We start from the raw sequence: 15,124 nt of genomic DNA, 5'->3' as shown, positions 1-15,124 counted from the left end.
GACCCCTCTCCCAGGTCTGCGAACCCGGCCAGTTGGGACAGTGGTCTCTGTGCGGTGGTGATGTTGTTCCCTCTGTCGGAGCTCAACGCCATGCTTACCCTCTATGAACGTCTCAGAGGGGTGCTTTTACATCTCCATCACCTTTGTCCTTATAAATAGTGCTCATAGCACTTCCTCAGGCCGAGAGTTCGAGTTGCTTGCCCATCAGTACACACCAAGTGGGTGGTGGAGCTAAAATTTGAAAGCAGGCAGTCTGTGCAGTGAAGGCCATGTGACCTAGCAGTGTCTAGAAGACAGATCTGTCAATGGATCTCTTCTGAGAACCTGTATCTCTTGGAGTAAAGCCTCTTGGAGCCAGCCAGGGTCCTGGCTCAACCTCACTCCTGGTTTGTTACCTGCTCTGCCCCAAATCACCCCAGCCTGGATGTGCCTTGTGCCCTTCATACTGGGTAGGCCCAGTATCTCCATCACCAAAATACTTCCAGAATTTTATCACCCAACTCCAGGCCCCTATCCTGGTCCATCCTTCATCTTTTCCCACCTCAACAATGGCAGCAGTGTCTTCTCTGTTCTCACTGCTCTCCCCACCCCACCTGACCTTTCTTCCTACCCTGCAGTCACAGGAACCTAACATGTATCACATCAGGGTACTCCTTGACTCAGAAGCATCTGGCTGCACCTCACTCCAGGTAAAAGCCAGTACTCCCAGCCACAGCCTGTAAGGCCCTAGGTACACTTGCCCACCATGTTTCCAATCTCTCCTCCTCTCACTCTGCCCACTCCACTCCGATCATTCTGGCCTCCTTGCTTTTCTGCATGCCAGGACCTATGCATTGGCTGTTCTGCCTGGAAGGCTTCCCCCAGGCCCTTGCATGGTTCCTTCTCTCCTCTCACTTGGGATATTAATTGTTTGCCTTTTCAGTGACACCTCTGCTCTATCTAAAATTGCACCCTGTCCCAGCCAGCCCCTTCCCTGCTTTAGTTTTCTTCAGAGCAACAGTGCCCTCCTCCTTCCAATGCCCTAGAAATTAGGTTCTCTGCAGATCTGTTCTTGCCCTGGAACACCTGCCCACATGCCCTACAGGTTGACTCCTCCCACCCAGGTTTGTGTTCAAATGCGGCCTTCTTAGAGAGCCCTCTCCCCCCAACTTCCTCTCAATCATATTTTTTAACATTTTTTTTGTAGTTGTAGATGGATAGAATGCCTTTATTTATTTTTATGTGGTGCTGAGGATCAAACCCAGTGCCTCACACTTGCTAGGCAAGCACTCTGCCACTGAGCTATAGCCCCAGTCCCTCAATCATATTTTAATTCAGTTTTTATGGCACATATCAGTCAGAAGTGATCCAGTTTATTGGTACACTAGTTCACCTTCAACTCAAGCAAAATGTGAGCACCATGAGGGCAGGGATGGTTTTGAGCTGTGTTCACTGCCATGTCCCCAACTCAGCAGCAGGCTTGACACAAGGTGCCAAGAGCTCTTTGGAACCAGGTACAGAACTCCCCAAATAACCCCTTTTCTGCTGATGTTGTTTTACTGACTGCAGAGATTTGAGCTGGGGTTGGCAGGGGCCGGGTACCCAGGGGGATAAGGGTTTGGGGCCCAGACACCCGCAAGATTCAAGGGATCCCTAGAAGTGGGGAGAAGAATCTAGGTACTTGGGGAAAGCACTGCTCCTCCCCAGGCATGGGTGATAGGGCTGGGCCAAGCACAGGTGTGATGGGCTCTCTTCTTCCATCGTGCATCTTCTGTCCCTTGACATTGTCCATCCTGACCCTTAGGCACTGGGTGACTGGATGTCCAGCTCAGGCTTGGCATCCAGTGTGGCAGGTGCAGGGTCTTGGGCAAGGACCACAGCTATGTCAGGCCCTCCACAGATGATGGTGAAGGTTTGGGATTCCTCAGATCCAGGCAGCTGAGCCATTCCAGGCAAAGAAGCAGTAGAGATGGGGAACAAAGGGGAGCAAGGGGTGAGGAGATTGAAGGACAGACAGAAATGGTGAGGACCAACGGACATCAGAGAAGGAAGGGGTGTCAGAAAACAGAGTGAAATGTGATGGAAGACAGGGAAGCAGATGTGAAGCCAGAGACATTCATGGGAGAGAAAAGAAGTGTGGGGAAATAGGAGAGAGATGTGGAAGGACAGGGACATGGGGAGATGGATGTGAATGTGGACAAGGACATTGATATGGGGGGGGGGCAAAGAAAGATGCAGATTCAGAGAGACATGGGCAGATAGGGACACAGGATGAATGAGTAGGAAACAGGGATTGAATGGGGACAGGGAAGGCAGAGAAAGTGAGTCAGCCCAGGGCCGGCTCCATGGAGAACTCCAGTCCGAGACTGAATTATGACCCAGCCCCACTGTCCCTCTGGGTTCCAGGCCATAGCCTCAAAGCCCCCAGGGGCAGTCACACTGCAATTCCAGCTGACTGCTATTACCTGAGAATATGAACCCTGCACTGCAAGATCTACTGAGCCTTCAGGAAAGATTAAAAGTGATTTTAAAGCACTGTTGAGGCCAAACAAATTATATCTGGAGGTCATGTCCAAACCATTAGCTGTCTACCTGAGACACTTCAGCTCCTTTCTGAGCCCCCCTCCTCTTGTCTCCACAGCTCTGCTTGGATGCTTGTCCCATCCAGGTAGGATTCTAAGTGTGTGAGTGATAGGTTGAGGTTCTCAAGCTAAGCCCTGGTTTTTAAGCAGGGGACTGACATGGTCAAGCTTTGATTTTTCACCCTTCCCTCAACCAAAACAAAAAACAATCCAGTAGTAAAATGTATGGATAAAGAGCTTTAGAGAGAGTGTGGGAGACTGTAGTAAAAGGGTTGTGAATTTAAGCTAGACAGGGGCTGAGAAGGGAGCTTTCCAACAGGACAGCCGGGCTTCTTCCGGTGCTAGACATCTGGTTTTGAGTCCTGGCTGCCTGACTTTGGGCAAGTTACTAGACTGTTCTATGCTGCAGCTTTTTCATCTGGCAAATGGGAACAACAAGAGAACCAAGATGGTAGTGAGTTTTCAATAAGTTATTAAGTATGTGTCTGGCAGAAAGTGAGAACTTCCTAAATATTATTCATAAGTGGAGCAGCCATTACTCAGCTCCAATCAATAGTTGCCAGATTGACGTTTATTTTTCTTTTTTTGCTGAGCTGGGGATGGAACCCAGGGCGTCCGGCACACTAAACAAGCGCTGTAAACACTGAGCCTCATCCCCAGCCCCAGATTCTTTCCTTCGCCCCCTAGAAAAACGAGCAATTTGGAAACCTGAAAGAAATATTGGGATTTTTAAACATAAATGAGGACACTGTGCAGGCCAGGCAAGACGCCCTGGACTCCAGACCCAAGCCCCTGCGCCACTCACCACACGAAGCTGGCCCTGGTGCGCCCGAGCCTGCAGGCTCTCCGTGCGCAGCTGCAGCGCCAGCTGTTCCAGAGCCTGGAGTTGAGCCTGGTGCCTCTGGTGGCGCCGCTGCAGCCTCCGTACCCGCCGCTGCAGTGCTCCCAGCACCGCTCCCAGTCCCGCCCGTGGGTGCTGGGCAGAAACTTCAGTCCTCTGCCCTGTAGGAGCGGAGGGAAGGGGCAGGGGGGTCAGGAGCACGGTGGACGCAGCCTTGGCGCCGTCAGATGCAGGCTCCAGCACCACTACGTGCACTGGGCCAGAGGCTGCAACCGTGGACTCCCGGGGGAGTCCTGCCTCCTGTGGCGGGGGAGGAGGAGGAGGAGGCGCGACTGGCTTCTGGGTACTTCGGGTCCTCCGCGGGCTCTGGAAGACAAGGCATAGGGTGGGGATGGCCCTTCAGGGCCAGACTCCAAGAGGCATTTCCTGGAGAGGTTAGGTCAGTCTCCAAGGGGGACTTCCCTGGGGTAAGATGACTTCAGCCAGGAACTTCCTAAGGAGAGAAGGGCCGAGGGGCCGACCTGGGGAAGGACTTCGCTTAGAAAGGGAAGGCCAGGTACCAGACTCTAGGAATTGTGTCCCAAGTAGGGAAGGCTGGGGATCAAACTCCACTCATTGGACATCCCGCGCTCACCTTGGCTGGCGGCACCCGGGAGAAGATGGAGGGCACCGCGTCTGGCCGCAGGTAGCGCACGCCCCAGCGCCACTGGAAACAGGAAGGTGTGAAGTGCTCACTGCACAAGTGCTGGTGGCAGCTGGGCACCCAGTGCTCCCGGCCCATGCATCGCAACCAAGCCTCAAGCCTGGGGCCGTCCTTCAGCGGGAACCTGCAGAGCGGTGGGATAGCAGGGTCAGCGCTACAGGTCCCCACCCACCCCGCTCTGAGGGTACCTACCTATACCTGAGATCCCTGGGTTCCAAGCCTCTGTCTTCCATCCACGCTTTCTCTACCTCACTCGCTTCCCATGAGTGGGCTCTACATCCAGCAACTGCCTCTACCCCTCCTTCACGGCCTCTCCCAGTTCTCCTGGCTGGGTTCTGGCAGCAGCCTTCTTTCTGGTTTCTCTGCCCACCTCCACTCCCTACCCTCAGGTTACTTCACATGAACCTAAAGGAGTGATCTATAAAAGCAAACATCTAGAGTAAGAGAGATCCTGCTGTCAAGTGAAAATGCTTCTTCCACAACCATATGGCATGTGAGTGGGGGTTACAGGTTGAGAGATTTAAGAAACACCACCCAAATGCAGGATGTGGACCTTGTTCACAAAAAAAAACATTCAGTAAAAAGCCATTTCAAGACAACTGGAGAAAACAAAACAGAAATTGGGTATTAGGTAATTGTAAGAAATTAAATTTGCTAGGTGTGATAATGTATCCTTCTAAAACAGGATTCTGGCCAGGCTTGGTGGTACACACCTGTGACCACAGCTACTCTGAGATCATAGCCTCTGAGGAGGCTGAGGCAGGAGAATCACAATACAAGCCCAGCCTCAGCAACTTAGTAAGGCCCTGTCTCAAAATTTAAAAATTTTAGCCAGGCTTGTTGGCAAATGCCTATAATCCCAGTGGCTCGGGAGGCTGAGACAGGAGGATTGCAAGTTCAAAGCCAGCCTCAGCAAAAGTGAGATGCTAAGCAACTCAGTGAGACCCTGTCTCTAAATAAAATACAAAACAGGGCTAGAGATGTGGCTCAGTGGTCAAGTGCCCCTGAATTCAATCCTGGTACCGCCACCCTCCAAATTTTTTTTTAATTTTAAAAGGGGCTGGTGATGTAGGTCAGTGGGACATACTCACTTAACATCCCTGCTTTCCACTCCCAGCACTGCAATAAACAAATAAATACAAAATAAAAGTCTTCTGTTAGAAAAACATTCTGAAGTTTTTACAAGTAGAAGACCTGATGTCTGGGATTTACTTTAGGGGTTTTTTTGTTGTTGTTGTTGTCGTTGTTGTTGTTGTTCTTGTTGTTTCTTTTTCAGGTACTAAGGATCAAACCCAGGATGCCCTGTGTGCTACAAAAGTACTCTACCAGTTAGCTACATTCCCAGCCCTAGGATTTACTTTAAAATGAGGGGCAAAAAACTTCGAGGTGTGGGGGGCAGGGAAGTAAAAAAGACCAGCAAAATATACTCTATTTTTTTGTGTAAAAAGGTTATTTTTGTGAAAATAACCTTTAAAAATTTATAAGCAACTCAACAATAATAAAAACACAACTTAATTTAAAATGGGCAAAGGACTTGAACAGACATTTCTCCAAAGAAGATATACAAATGGACAACAAGCATATGAAAAGATGCCCAATATCACTAATGATTAGGGAAATGCAAATCAAAACTATTATGAATGTTACCCCCAACTATTGGAATGGCTACTGCAAAAACAATAAATAAATCAATCAATAAATAAATAAATACAGAAAATGACACAGGATGTGGAGAAACTAGATCCCTGTACACTGTTGGAAACACAAAATGGTATAGCCATTATGGAAAACAACATGGCAGTTTCTCAAAAAATTAAAAATAGAATCACTTTATGATTCAGCAATCCACTTCTGGGTTATACCCAAAACAAATGAAAGCAGGGTCTTGCATACCATGTCCAAAGCAACTTAATTCACAAAGCCAAAAGGTGAACACGTCAACTGACAGGTGAATGGATAAACAAATGTGGCACATATTATACAATGGGATATTATTTAGCCTCAAAAAGGAAAGAAATTCTGACATATGGTGCGACATGGATGAACCTTGGGACCATTAGAAGAAATAAAATAAGCTAGTCACAAAGAAGAATACTGATGCTTTCACTTTTATGAGGTCTTTAGAGTGGTCAATTCACAGAGACAGACCCTGGTGGTCACCAGGGGCTGAGAGAAGGGGGAAATAGGGTATTGCACAGTGGGAATAGAGAAATTCTTTTTTTTTCCTAACTTACCAACCAAAAAGTTCTGGATATTGGTTACAACAATAGGAATATACTTAACATTGCTGAACTGTACACTTAAAAATGGTTAAGATGGTATATCTTATATAATGTGTATTTTACTACAATTAAAAATAAAGTTTTAGCAGAGCACAGTGGCACACACCTATAATCCCAGTAGCTCAGGAGGCTGAAGTAGGAAGATCACAAGTTCAGAGCCATCCTTAGCAACTTAGCAAGGCCCTAAGCAACTTAGCGAGACCTTGTCTCAAAAATAAAAAATAAAAAGAGCTGGGGATGGAGCTCAGTGGTTAAGAACCCCTGGGTTCAATCCCTGATACCAAATAAATAAATAAAAGGTTAAAAACATTTTAGCAAGGGCCAGGGGTGTGCTCAGTGGTAGAGCACTTGCTTAGCATGCATGAGGCCCTGGGTTCAAGACCCAGCACCATGAAACAAAAACAAAACATTTTAGATAGCCGCTGCAGTATATTGAGCTCCACAGAGACAGCACCAGGGCATATGAGAGTCACACATACACTAGGTAACTCTGTGCCTTGCTGAGAAAAAGTACTAAACATGGACAAAAAAGATCCTAAGAGACCAAGAGCAAAACAGCCTCACATGCACTCTTTGTGTGAACTTGAACTTGATAGGAGGAACAGAAGAAGCCCCCAGAGTGTTATTCTAAGAGTGCTCAGGGAAGTAGAAGACAATATCTGCTAAAGAGAAAAGGAAATCTGAAGACATGGCAAAGGCTACAAGGACCATTATGAAAGGCAAATGAAAACCTCCCTCCCTCCTAAAGGGAAAATAAAAAAGAAGTCCAAGGATCCCAATTCATCCCAGAGGCCTCCTTCCATCTTCTTGTTCTATTCTGAGTATCACCCAAAAATCAAAGGAAAACATCCCAGCCTGACCATTAGTGATGTTGCAAAGAAACTGGAGAGATGTGGACTTAACGCTGCTGCAGATGACAACAGAGAAAAAATATGGAAAAAAATTATTACTGCCTATCAAGTTAAAGGAAATCCTGATACAGCAAAAAACAGCATTGTCAAAGCTGGAAAAAATAAGAAAAAGGAAGAGGAGGGAGATGAAGAGTAAAGGAGCAGGAGGAAGAAGATGATTCTAGTGCAATTTTTTTCTTGTCTAGAAATCATTGAATTTTCCCTGTATACAACTCACTCCTTTTAAAGAAAAAAATTAAACTGCAAGTCTGTGTAAGATTTGTTTTTAAAAAGTATTCAGTGTTTTTTGGTATAATTAACACACCAACAAATATGCCTTTAGAGAACTCTGTCCTTGTGGCATTTTTTTATATATACCTTTATTTTATTTATTTGTCTGTATGTGGTGCTGAGGATCAAACCTAGGGCCCGACACATGCTAGGCAAGCGCTCTACCACTGAGCAACAACCCCAGCCCCTTGTGGTATTTTTCAATAGCTACTCACCCAACCTAGTACAGTGTGGGTTGTAGACTGGCATGGAAATTTAAAGCAGGTTCTTGTAGTGCACAGAACAAATTAGTTATACATGCAGAGAGTAGTTTTTTCATCTTCAATTGGGTCTAATGCAGCCAAATAATTATTCTGTTAAATGAGTACTGCTCTATAATTGCCAAAAAAAGTTACAGCTGATGTGTTGACATTCTGAATGCTTCTAAATTCATTTTTAATTAAAAGAAATGTTTTTAAAAATGAACTAAATAAGAGCTTTCTCATGGGTGAAGATTATCTGATCAGACACCATCTAAAGGGACCCCAATGCTCCTGTTTCCTGATGCTATTTGTCCCCAACATCTGTTCTTGCCCTCTTAAGATAGTAATACACTCTCTAATCAGATCTGGGCTCAAGGCTATCCACAATAAAAACCTCATTTTCCAGCCCCATTTGCAGCCAAGGAGGCCACATGACTAAGCTCTGGCTAGTCTGTTCTGTAGCAGCTGCCAGGAACTGTGAGACATTAAATGTTTATCTTAAGCTGCTGAATTTGTAGATGTTTTAGCATTAGACAACTAAAATGTTCATTCACGTACATGAATCTGCACGATGTTTTTCATATCTATGACATTACTTAATAGTTTTCTTAAGATTAACCAACATTAGCTGGTTACAGTGGCACACACCTGTAATCCCAATGGCTCAGGAGGCTGAGGCAAGAGAATCACAAGTTCAAAGCCAGCCTCAGCAACTTAGCAAGTCCCTAAGTGAGACCCTGTCTCAAAATAAAAAAAGTCTTGGGAGGTGGCTCAGTGGTTAAGGAACCCTGGGTTCAATCCCTCGTTAAAAAAAAAAAAAAAAAAAAAAGAATAATTAACTAACATTAGGTATTAAATATACTTAAAAGATACCACGATACACTACAATTGAAAATGGAAAACCAGTATCAATAACTTAAACAGGGGCAGGGTCTGTAGCTCAGTGGCAGAGCACTTGCCTGGCATATGTGAGGCACTGGGTTCAGTCCTTTGCACCACAAAAATAAAGACATGTTGTCCATCTACAACTACAAAAAAAAAATTTAAAAGAAAATGTTTAAATAAACAGAAGCTAGCCATAAAAAAATCAGAATGTACAACAAGCATCTTGAAAAATTGTGCTTTAGGGGCTGGGGTTGTGGCTCAGTGGAGCGCTTGCCTAGCACGTGTGGGACACTGGGTTCCATCTTCAGCACAACATAAAAATATAAATAAAAAATAAAGTTATAAAAAAAGTAAGTTGCTTTTTAAAGAAAAAGAAGGAGGGAAGGGAGGAATGGAAGGAGGGAGGGAGGTTACCTTTAGGGAGTGGATGGATGGAATGGATAGAGATAGAGGGGTGCAAGACTTCTTAGACAAAAGGCAGAGAAGGGGGGACAGCTGGATCAAACCACTGAGAGAAGAGCTGTGGCTCCCAAAGGGCAGAACCCAGGGCACATAGCCAGGGAGTATGGATCCCTTCAGCCTCTTCTGGGATCCACATACACCCACCAGCCCCGTTCTTCCTAGCCACTGCCTGAGACCTAATGTAGCAGCACTTCCATCCCCACCCACTCCCCAGCAGGGACTGGCAACTGACTACTGTAATATCCATTCTCTTCTTTTTCCTTAAAAACAAAACTCCAACTTTGAGGCTATAACCTGTCCTGCTAAAAGACTGCATTTCCCAGACAAATCTGCAATTGGGCGTGGGGGTGGGGGTGGGGAATCATGTGGTGTGGGACATCTTCCAGATGCCTAACACAGAAAAGGGATGCTCAAATAAAATAAGAGTAGCTCACTGGGCAGAGAAGGAAAGCGAATTATCTCAGGAAGCCTTTCCTTAATTTGGTCTGGTTTTTATTCTCTCTTATTCCTCTGGATAGCAACATTTTTAAAAAATTTATTTATATGTGATGTTGAGAATCGAATCCAGTGCTTCATACATGCTAGGCAAGTGCTACCACTAAGCCACCACCCCAGCCTCACGGAGAGCAACATTTATATTGAGCAATATTCATCTCTAAAAACCCACTGAAGGGCTGGGGATGTGGCTCAGCGGTGGAGTGCTTGCTTAGTATGTATACATGTGAGAGGCCCCAGACACACACACAAAAAAAAAACTAACGCTAAGTAGACAGCAAGTGTTTGCCTTTTTATTGACTATTTTGGTTTTGCTGGTTATCTTGTCTAGAGCATAGGGTGGTATATGCTGCCAGATCTTTTCTTCTTTACTTAACTCAAGATTTCTGCACGGTAGTTAAATGTATAATTAATATGCTACATTTCCCAGCCTCTTTTTTGTAGTTGGGGGTGACCAATGATGAAGAAACCACCACTGGATGGGGTTTCTGGGAAGACCTTGTAAAGGGAGATGACTCAGTTTAGTTTTTGCTCTTCTTCCTTTCCCTTTTCTTCCTTCCAGGAATGGTAGGGCATATGGCTGGAGCATTGGCAGCCATTTTGGATAGAAGCCACATGTTAAGAACGAGAGAAAAAGAAGACCCTCATCTCTGATGACTGTGGGGCTGCCATCCCAGTGCTGGTCTTCCAACCTCCAAACTTGTTTTATGTAAGGAAACATACTGTTTAAAACTTTGCTGCCTCTCCCCACAAGAAGATTATACATCTCAGCTCCATGGACAGGTGGCTTCCCATATACTTGCTTTGGCCAAAAGAATGTAAGTGAAAGTGACACGGACCACTTCTAAATATAAAATTTACCAGAAGCCACTGGATTGTTCTCTATACTTTCTCTTTTCTTTCTCCTACAAACCAGCAATATTCCAAGTAGGGACAGTTCCCTCCATCTGAATCTTCAATTAAGGCACTATAGAGCAGGCCCACAAATGACCTGCAAAGAACATAGCATGAGCAAAGAATAAATCTTTGTTATAGTAAGCTGCGGAGATGGGGAGTTTGCTACTGGAGCATAACTACCATGCCAATTCCTATGGCCCTCATAATTTGTTTAAGCCACTATTATTTCAGGATTTTGTTACTGCCAGTCAGATGCAATTCCTAACTGACAGCCCCCCATTAGTGATGACTGTCACTTGTCTATGAAAGGGCCTAAATCAGAGCTAATGAATGTTCTCTTTGGCTGCCAGGCAGGCTTTCAAGTTTTCTGGTAGCCACTTCCCTCAATATGTTTCACCTTGTTTCCCACCTGGTACCCATCCCTCTCCTGAATCTCTTAAGGAAATGTTCCTTCTCTTAACTTTTAGTAAATGGCTTCTGTGAGACTAACTTAGGTTGAGCCTTAAGGTGGATATGGACCAGACAGTGTGAAGAACAGCCTGAAAGTCATTGGTGGGTACCAATGAAGACATGAATTAATTTTTATAGCAATCTTGCTGCTATGTACTGTTGTCATCCTTATTCTCATTAATATTATTATTACTTACGAAACACTTAGAACAGTGCCTGGCATATGGGGTGCTACCCAAATTTGCTGCTGTTGTTGTAAGGAAGGCTACAGTGGAAACAGGTAGACCAGCAAGCAGCTATCTCATTAAGAGAAAAGATGAATGGGTCAAGTATGGTGGCACATCCCATAATCTCAGCAACTTAAGAAGCTGAGGCAGGAAGATCACAAGTTCAAGGCCAGCCTGGATAACAGTGAGACCCTGTCTCAAAATACAAACAAAAAAGGGCTGGTCTCAATCCCCAGTACAAGCAAGCAAGCAAGAAAGCAAGGAAGAAAGAAAGCAAGAAAGAAAGAGAGAGAGAAAAAGAAAGAAAGAGAGAGAGAAAGAGAAAGAAAGAGAAAGAGAGAAAGAGAAAGAGAGAGAGAAAGAGAGAAAGAGAAAGAGAGAAAGAGAGAGAGAAAGAAAAGAGAAAGAAAGAAAGAGAGAAAGAAAGAAAGGGAGAAAGAAAGAAGAGAGAAAGAAAGAAAGAGGGGGAAGAGAGAAAGAAAGAAAGAAAAAGAGAGAAAAGGATCATGAATAACTTCTGGGTTGTATATGCAGTTCTTTAATGTTTGATCCCTCCCCTTCCATGAGTCTGTTATGGCAGGAACAGATTAGTTGGGGTCATAGATTGGATACAACAGGGTCTTACTTGAAGTTTCTCCACCAGACACTCAAAACAGTTACTGAATTAATAAGCAGTGCCAGAGTGACATATTTTAAAAAGCAAATCTGGATGATTTAAGTTTGAAGACTCCTCTGCTCTCCTCTACAATATACCGAAGTCCCTCAGAGGAGAGCTGGGACTGCTGGTTTCCTGGAGACTCCATTTGAAATCCAATAATCAAAACCCATCAAACAAATATCTACTGGACATCCACTATGTGTCAGAAACAGTTCTAGAGGCTGGGGACACAACAGGAAACAAGGCAGACAAAATTCCCTGGCTTTAAAGAGCTTAGTGACATTCTAGTGAGAAAAACAATGAATAAATACCTAAAATATGTGATATGATAGATAATGATGTATTTAAAGGGAAATTAAGGTAGGAAGCAGACAGGGAGGGTTATGTGTATTGGAAGGCAATCACAATTTTGTATAGGGTGGTGGTCATAAAGGCAAGAACTTTTCAGAGGGAATAACTGGCATAGGCAAAGGCCCTGGAGCAGCAATGGAGCCCTGGCATGCTAAATGAACATGGAGTAGGCAGTTGTCACTGAAGCAGAGTGAGAGGTAGGAAGGAGGAGATGAGGTTATACAGGTAGTGGGGAACCAGCTCTTGTAGGATTTTGTAAGCCTGCTTTTTTACTCCATCAGACCTCATCTTGTTTTTTATAGTAAGGTGTGGGCCAGGGGAGGGATCAGAGTAGAAGAGGGCCCTGAACTGGGCTGGGGTTGTGGCTCAGCGGTACAGCGCTCGCCTTGCACATGTGCGGCCCTGGGTTCGATCCTCAGCACCACATAAAAATGAATAAATAAAATGAAGGTATTGTGTCCAACTACAACTAAAAAACAAATATTAAAAAAAAAAAAAAGAAGAGGGCCCTGAACTGATTTAGGTCTAGGTTCCCTCTGGCTGTAGATGGAAGAGACTTGGTGCCAGCAGGGGTGAGAGTAGGGAGACCAGTGAAGAGACTATTAATAGAGTCAAGTTGAAGGAGGGAGTTAGACAAGATCAGATTCTGGATAGATTCTTAAGGGAGAGCCAACAGGATTTGCATATGGACAGGATGAAGAACATGTTCCAGCCCACTTAGGCTAAGATGACCAGACAAACCTGTATTCATTTACCATAACAAAGAGGGAATTTGCACACCAGAGAGTCTTGCCAAACAAAGGAAAACATAACATATCTGGGTTTGGGGGAAGAGTGAAATTCAGGTGAAATATAAATGAAGCAGTGTTTAGATAGGTTAAAAGCAAATCAGAACTCTGTGTAAAGGGATCAATATTAGGTATGGATTGCAAAGTGGGACTAGGTCCCGTCTCCTTGGAAGCACTAAAATTTAGATAGCTGTGGAATATTTGGTCTGGATATCCCTTTTCTGAAGCTTTGAACCTGGGCTATAAATTGAGACCGCTTTTCTCCATTCCCCCCGCCCCCCGGGGTGTTGGGGATCCAACCCAGGGTCCTGAGCTACAATCTCCAGTTCTCCCTGCTATTTTTCTGTGTTGAGGTGACTTAGCTCCTCCATAATTAGCTATTAAGATAGGAAAGACTGTGAAAGGTTTAGGGAGATAAGATAAGAAGCTCAGCTTCAGATATATTAAGGTTGAGATGCCTCCAATGATTGGAGATGAAGAATGGACATTTTAAGTTAAGAACCCCACCTTTCCTTACATCACCGTCTCCCTTTTCTACTCGTTCAGTTCATTACCTGTGTCTACCTCTGCTGTTTCGCCCATTTTCACCTTCCTACACCCCTCCAGCAAGACCAGATGCCAAAAACAGCTGCATTTCTCCTTGGGCCCCGCCCCTTCCAGGCCCCGCCCCCTAAAGCCCCGCCCCGCGCTTGCGCTCACTTGTAGAAGCTCACAGGGCGGTTGTCTGATCCCAGTTGGCCCGCAGTGTTAGAGCAGTTCGGAGCCCTGCAGTACTTGGGCATGGCTGTCCAACCCGGTTGCTTTTTGCTCGGTCAGAGGCCGCACTTTACTCCTCGCCGGGAGCAGCCGATTCCCGCCCCTCCCGAGCACTCTCCTCCTGCCTCACGTGACATCCTCGGTGTCATGTGACAGGGGTGTGCTGATCCGGCTTGCATACCAGGTGTCCCTCCGCGTTGCCACTGCTACACCCTGGTCACATGGTTGGTGAGGAAACGCAAGTATATCTACGCAAAACCGGTTCTACGCCACTCTAACCTTCATCACATGTTTAGGGAAAGGCGGCGTCTTAGGGTTTCTGAGCCTGCGCCAACCGAGTCCTCTGGGCCGGCAGGCTCTTTCCGCTCCACCCTAAACCAACATCGGGCGACTGCCATAGCCCGGATAGTCGTCCCGGTGGCAGCAAAAAGCAAAGGAGAGGGCTATGGCCTTAGCCTAGTAAAAGTTAATCACTGTACATTCCAAAGAATGAGAAAAACAGTCTGAACGAGAAGCCCCAAAATGCTTGATCAGAACCGAACAGATTGGCTGCAGCCCCGCCCTGCCTGGTACTCTGGCTCCGCCTCTTAGCTCCTATTGGTCCTGATCGCCGTCCGGCCGCCCCGAGATTGGCCAGACGGGTGGCTGCCGCGTCCAATGGGCAGCGCCGCCGGCTTTCCCGCGGCTATTCACTATTCGAGTGGGTCGTGGCGGCCGCGGCGGTTAAAGAGCATAACGGTCGCCGGTCTCCGATGCGACGATGGCTGCCTTAGGGCCGGGAGGCTACGCGCGGAACGATGCAGTCGAGAAGCTGCCATCTATCATGGGGGGAATTCCAGCGCGAAGAACCCAGTCACCCCCGCCCCCTGCCCCACCACTCTGCCTCCGGCGGCGAACACGACTCTTGACGGCGCCCGAGGACACCGTGCAGAGCCGGGTGAGAAGCTGCTCGCCCTGCCCACTCCAATTCCAGCCTTCTTTGGGCCGCACCCTGTTCATCCCTAAGCTCTTTGGCCCCGCCCATCAGTTCCCGCCTATTGGTCCCCTCAGGTTGCTCCCTAGCCCCGCCTCATCACGGAAGTTCCGCCCCCTTTGAGCATAAGGCTCTTCCCACTTTCCGCTGCCTCCTCTCTTGAGTGCTGCCCTTGGTTCTTGGCTCTACTCTCAATATTGGAGCGTTCTTGGGGTTTCTTCGGATTCCAACGCCTGGAAAAGCATTTTGTTTCTACAAATCACTGCCTAGACCCACCTTCCTGGATAAGCCCCCATTCAATCACCTTTAAACACTTCTCGTCCAGTCACCTGCCCCATCTCAACTCAGTTCTGCTCTGCATTCTCTCCTATC

At 46.2% G+C, this 15,124-nt stretch overlaps 2 protein-coding genes across 19 annotated transcripts in view; one reads left to right on the top strand and one right to left on the bottom strand.

Moving 5' to 3' along the window:
• Positions 1–23: 23 nt before the first annotated feature.
• Positions 24–14,161, bottom strand: Thap8 (THAP domain containing 8). 5 transcript variants are annotated; one of them, XM_076837863.2, is made up of 4 exons: positions 13,723–14,161; positions 4,037–4,229; positions 3,367–3,768; positions 24–231 (listed from the first exon to the last, which is right to left on the bottom strand). In XM_076837863.2, exons 1-4 carry the CDS (start codon positions 13,803–13,805, stop codon positions 205–207), a joined length of 705 nt encoding a protein of 234 aa, XP_076693978.1. In that variant the 5' UTR covers positions 13,806–14,161; the 3' UTR covers positions 24–204. The 5 variants fall into 5 exon arrangements, with proteins under 5 accessions (XP_076693978.1, XP_076693975.1, XP_076693974.1 ...); XM_076837860.2 differs by lacking the exon at positions 24–231 and adding an exon at positions 1,235–1,917 and having other exon boundaries at positions 13,723–14,156; XM_076837859.2 differs by lacking the exon at positions 24–231 and adding an exon at positions 1,927–3,269.
• A 375-nt stretch (positions 14,162–14,536) lies between these two features.
• The window catches only part of Wdr62 (WD repeat domain 62), a 40,623-nt gene continuing 40,035 nt past the window's right edge, over positions 14,537–15,124 (top strand). For all 14 annotated transcript variants that reach the window (XM_076837493.1, XM_076837483.1, XM_076837491.1 and 11 more), the window contains exon 1: positions 14,537–14,716. In XM_076837493.1, coding sequence (XP_076693608.1) covers positions 14,540–14,716 — 177 coding nt within the window. In that variant the 5' untranslated portion in view covers positions 14,537–14,539. The remainder of the gene's footprint in view (positions 14,717–15,124) is intronic.

The sequence above is a fragment of the Callospermophilus lateralis genome, chromosome 18, assembly GCF_048772815.1.
Source record: "Callospermophilus lateralis isolate mCalLat2 chromosome 18, mCalLat2.hap1, whole genome shotgun sequence".
NCBI classification, from domain to species: Eukaryota; Metazoa; Chordata; class Mammalia; order Rodentia; family Sciuridae; genus Callospermophilus; species Callospermophilus lateralis.
Note: the sequence above shows the minus strand (reverse complement) of the source record. Positions and strands in the feature narration are given on the sequence as shown.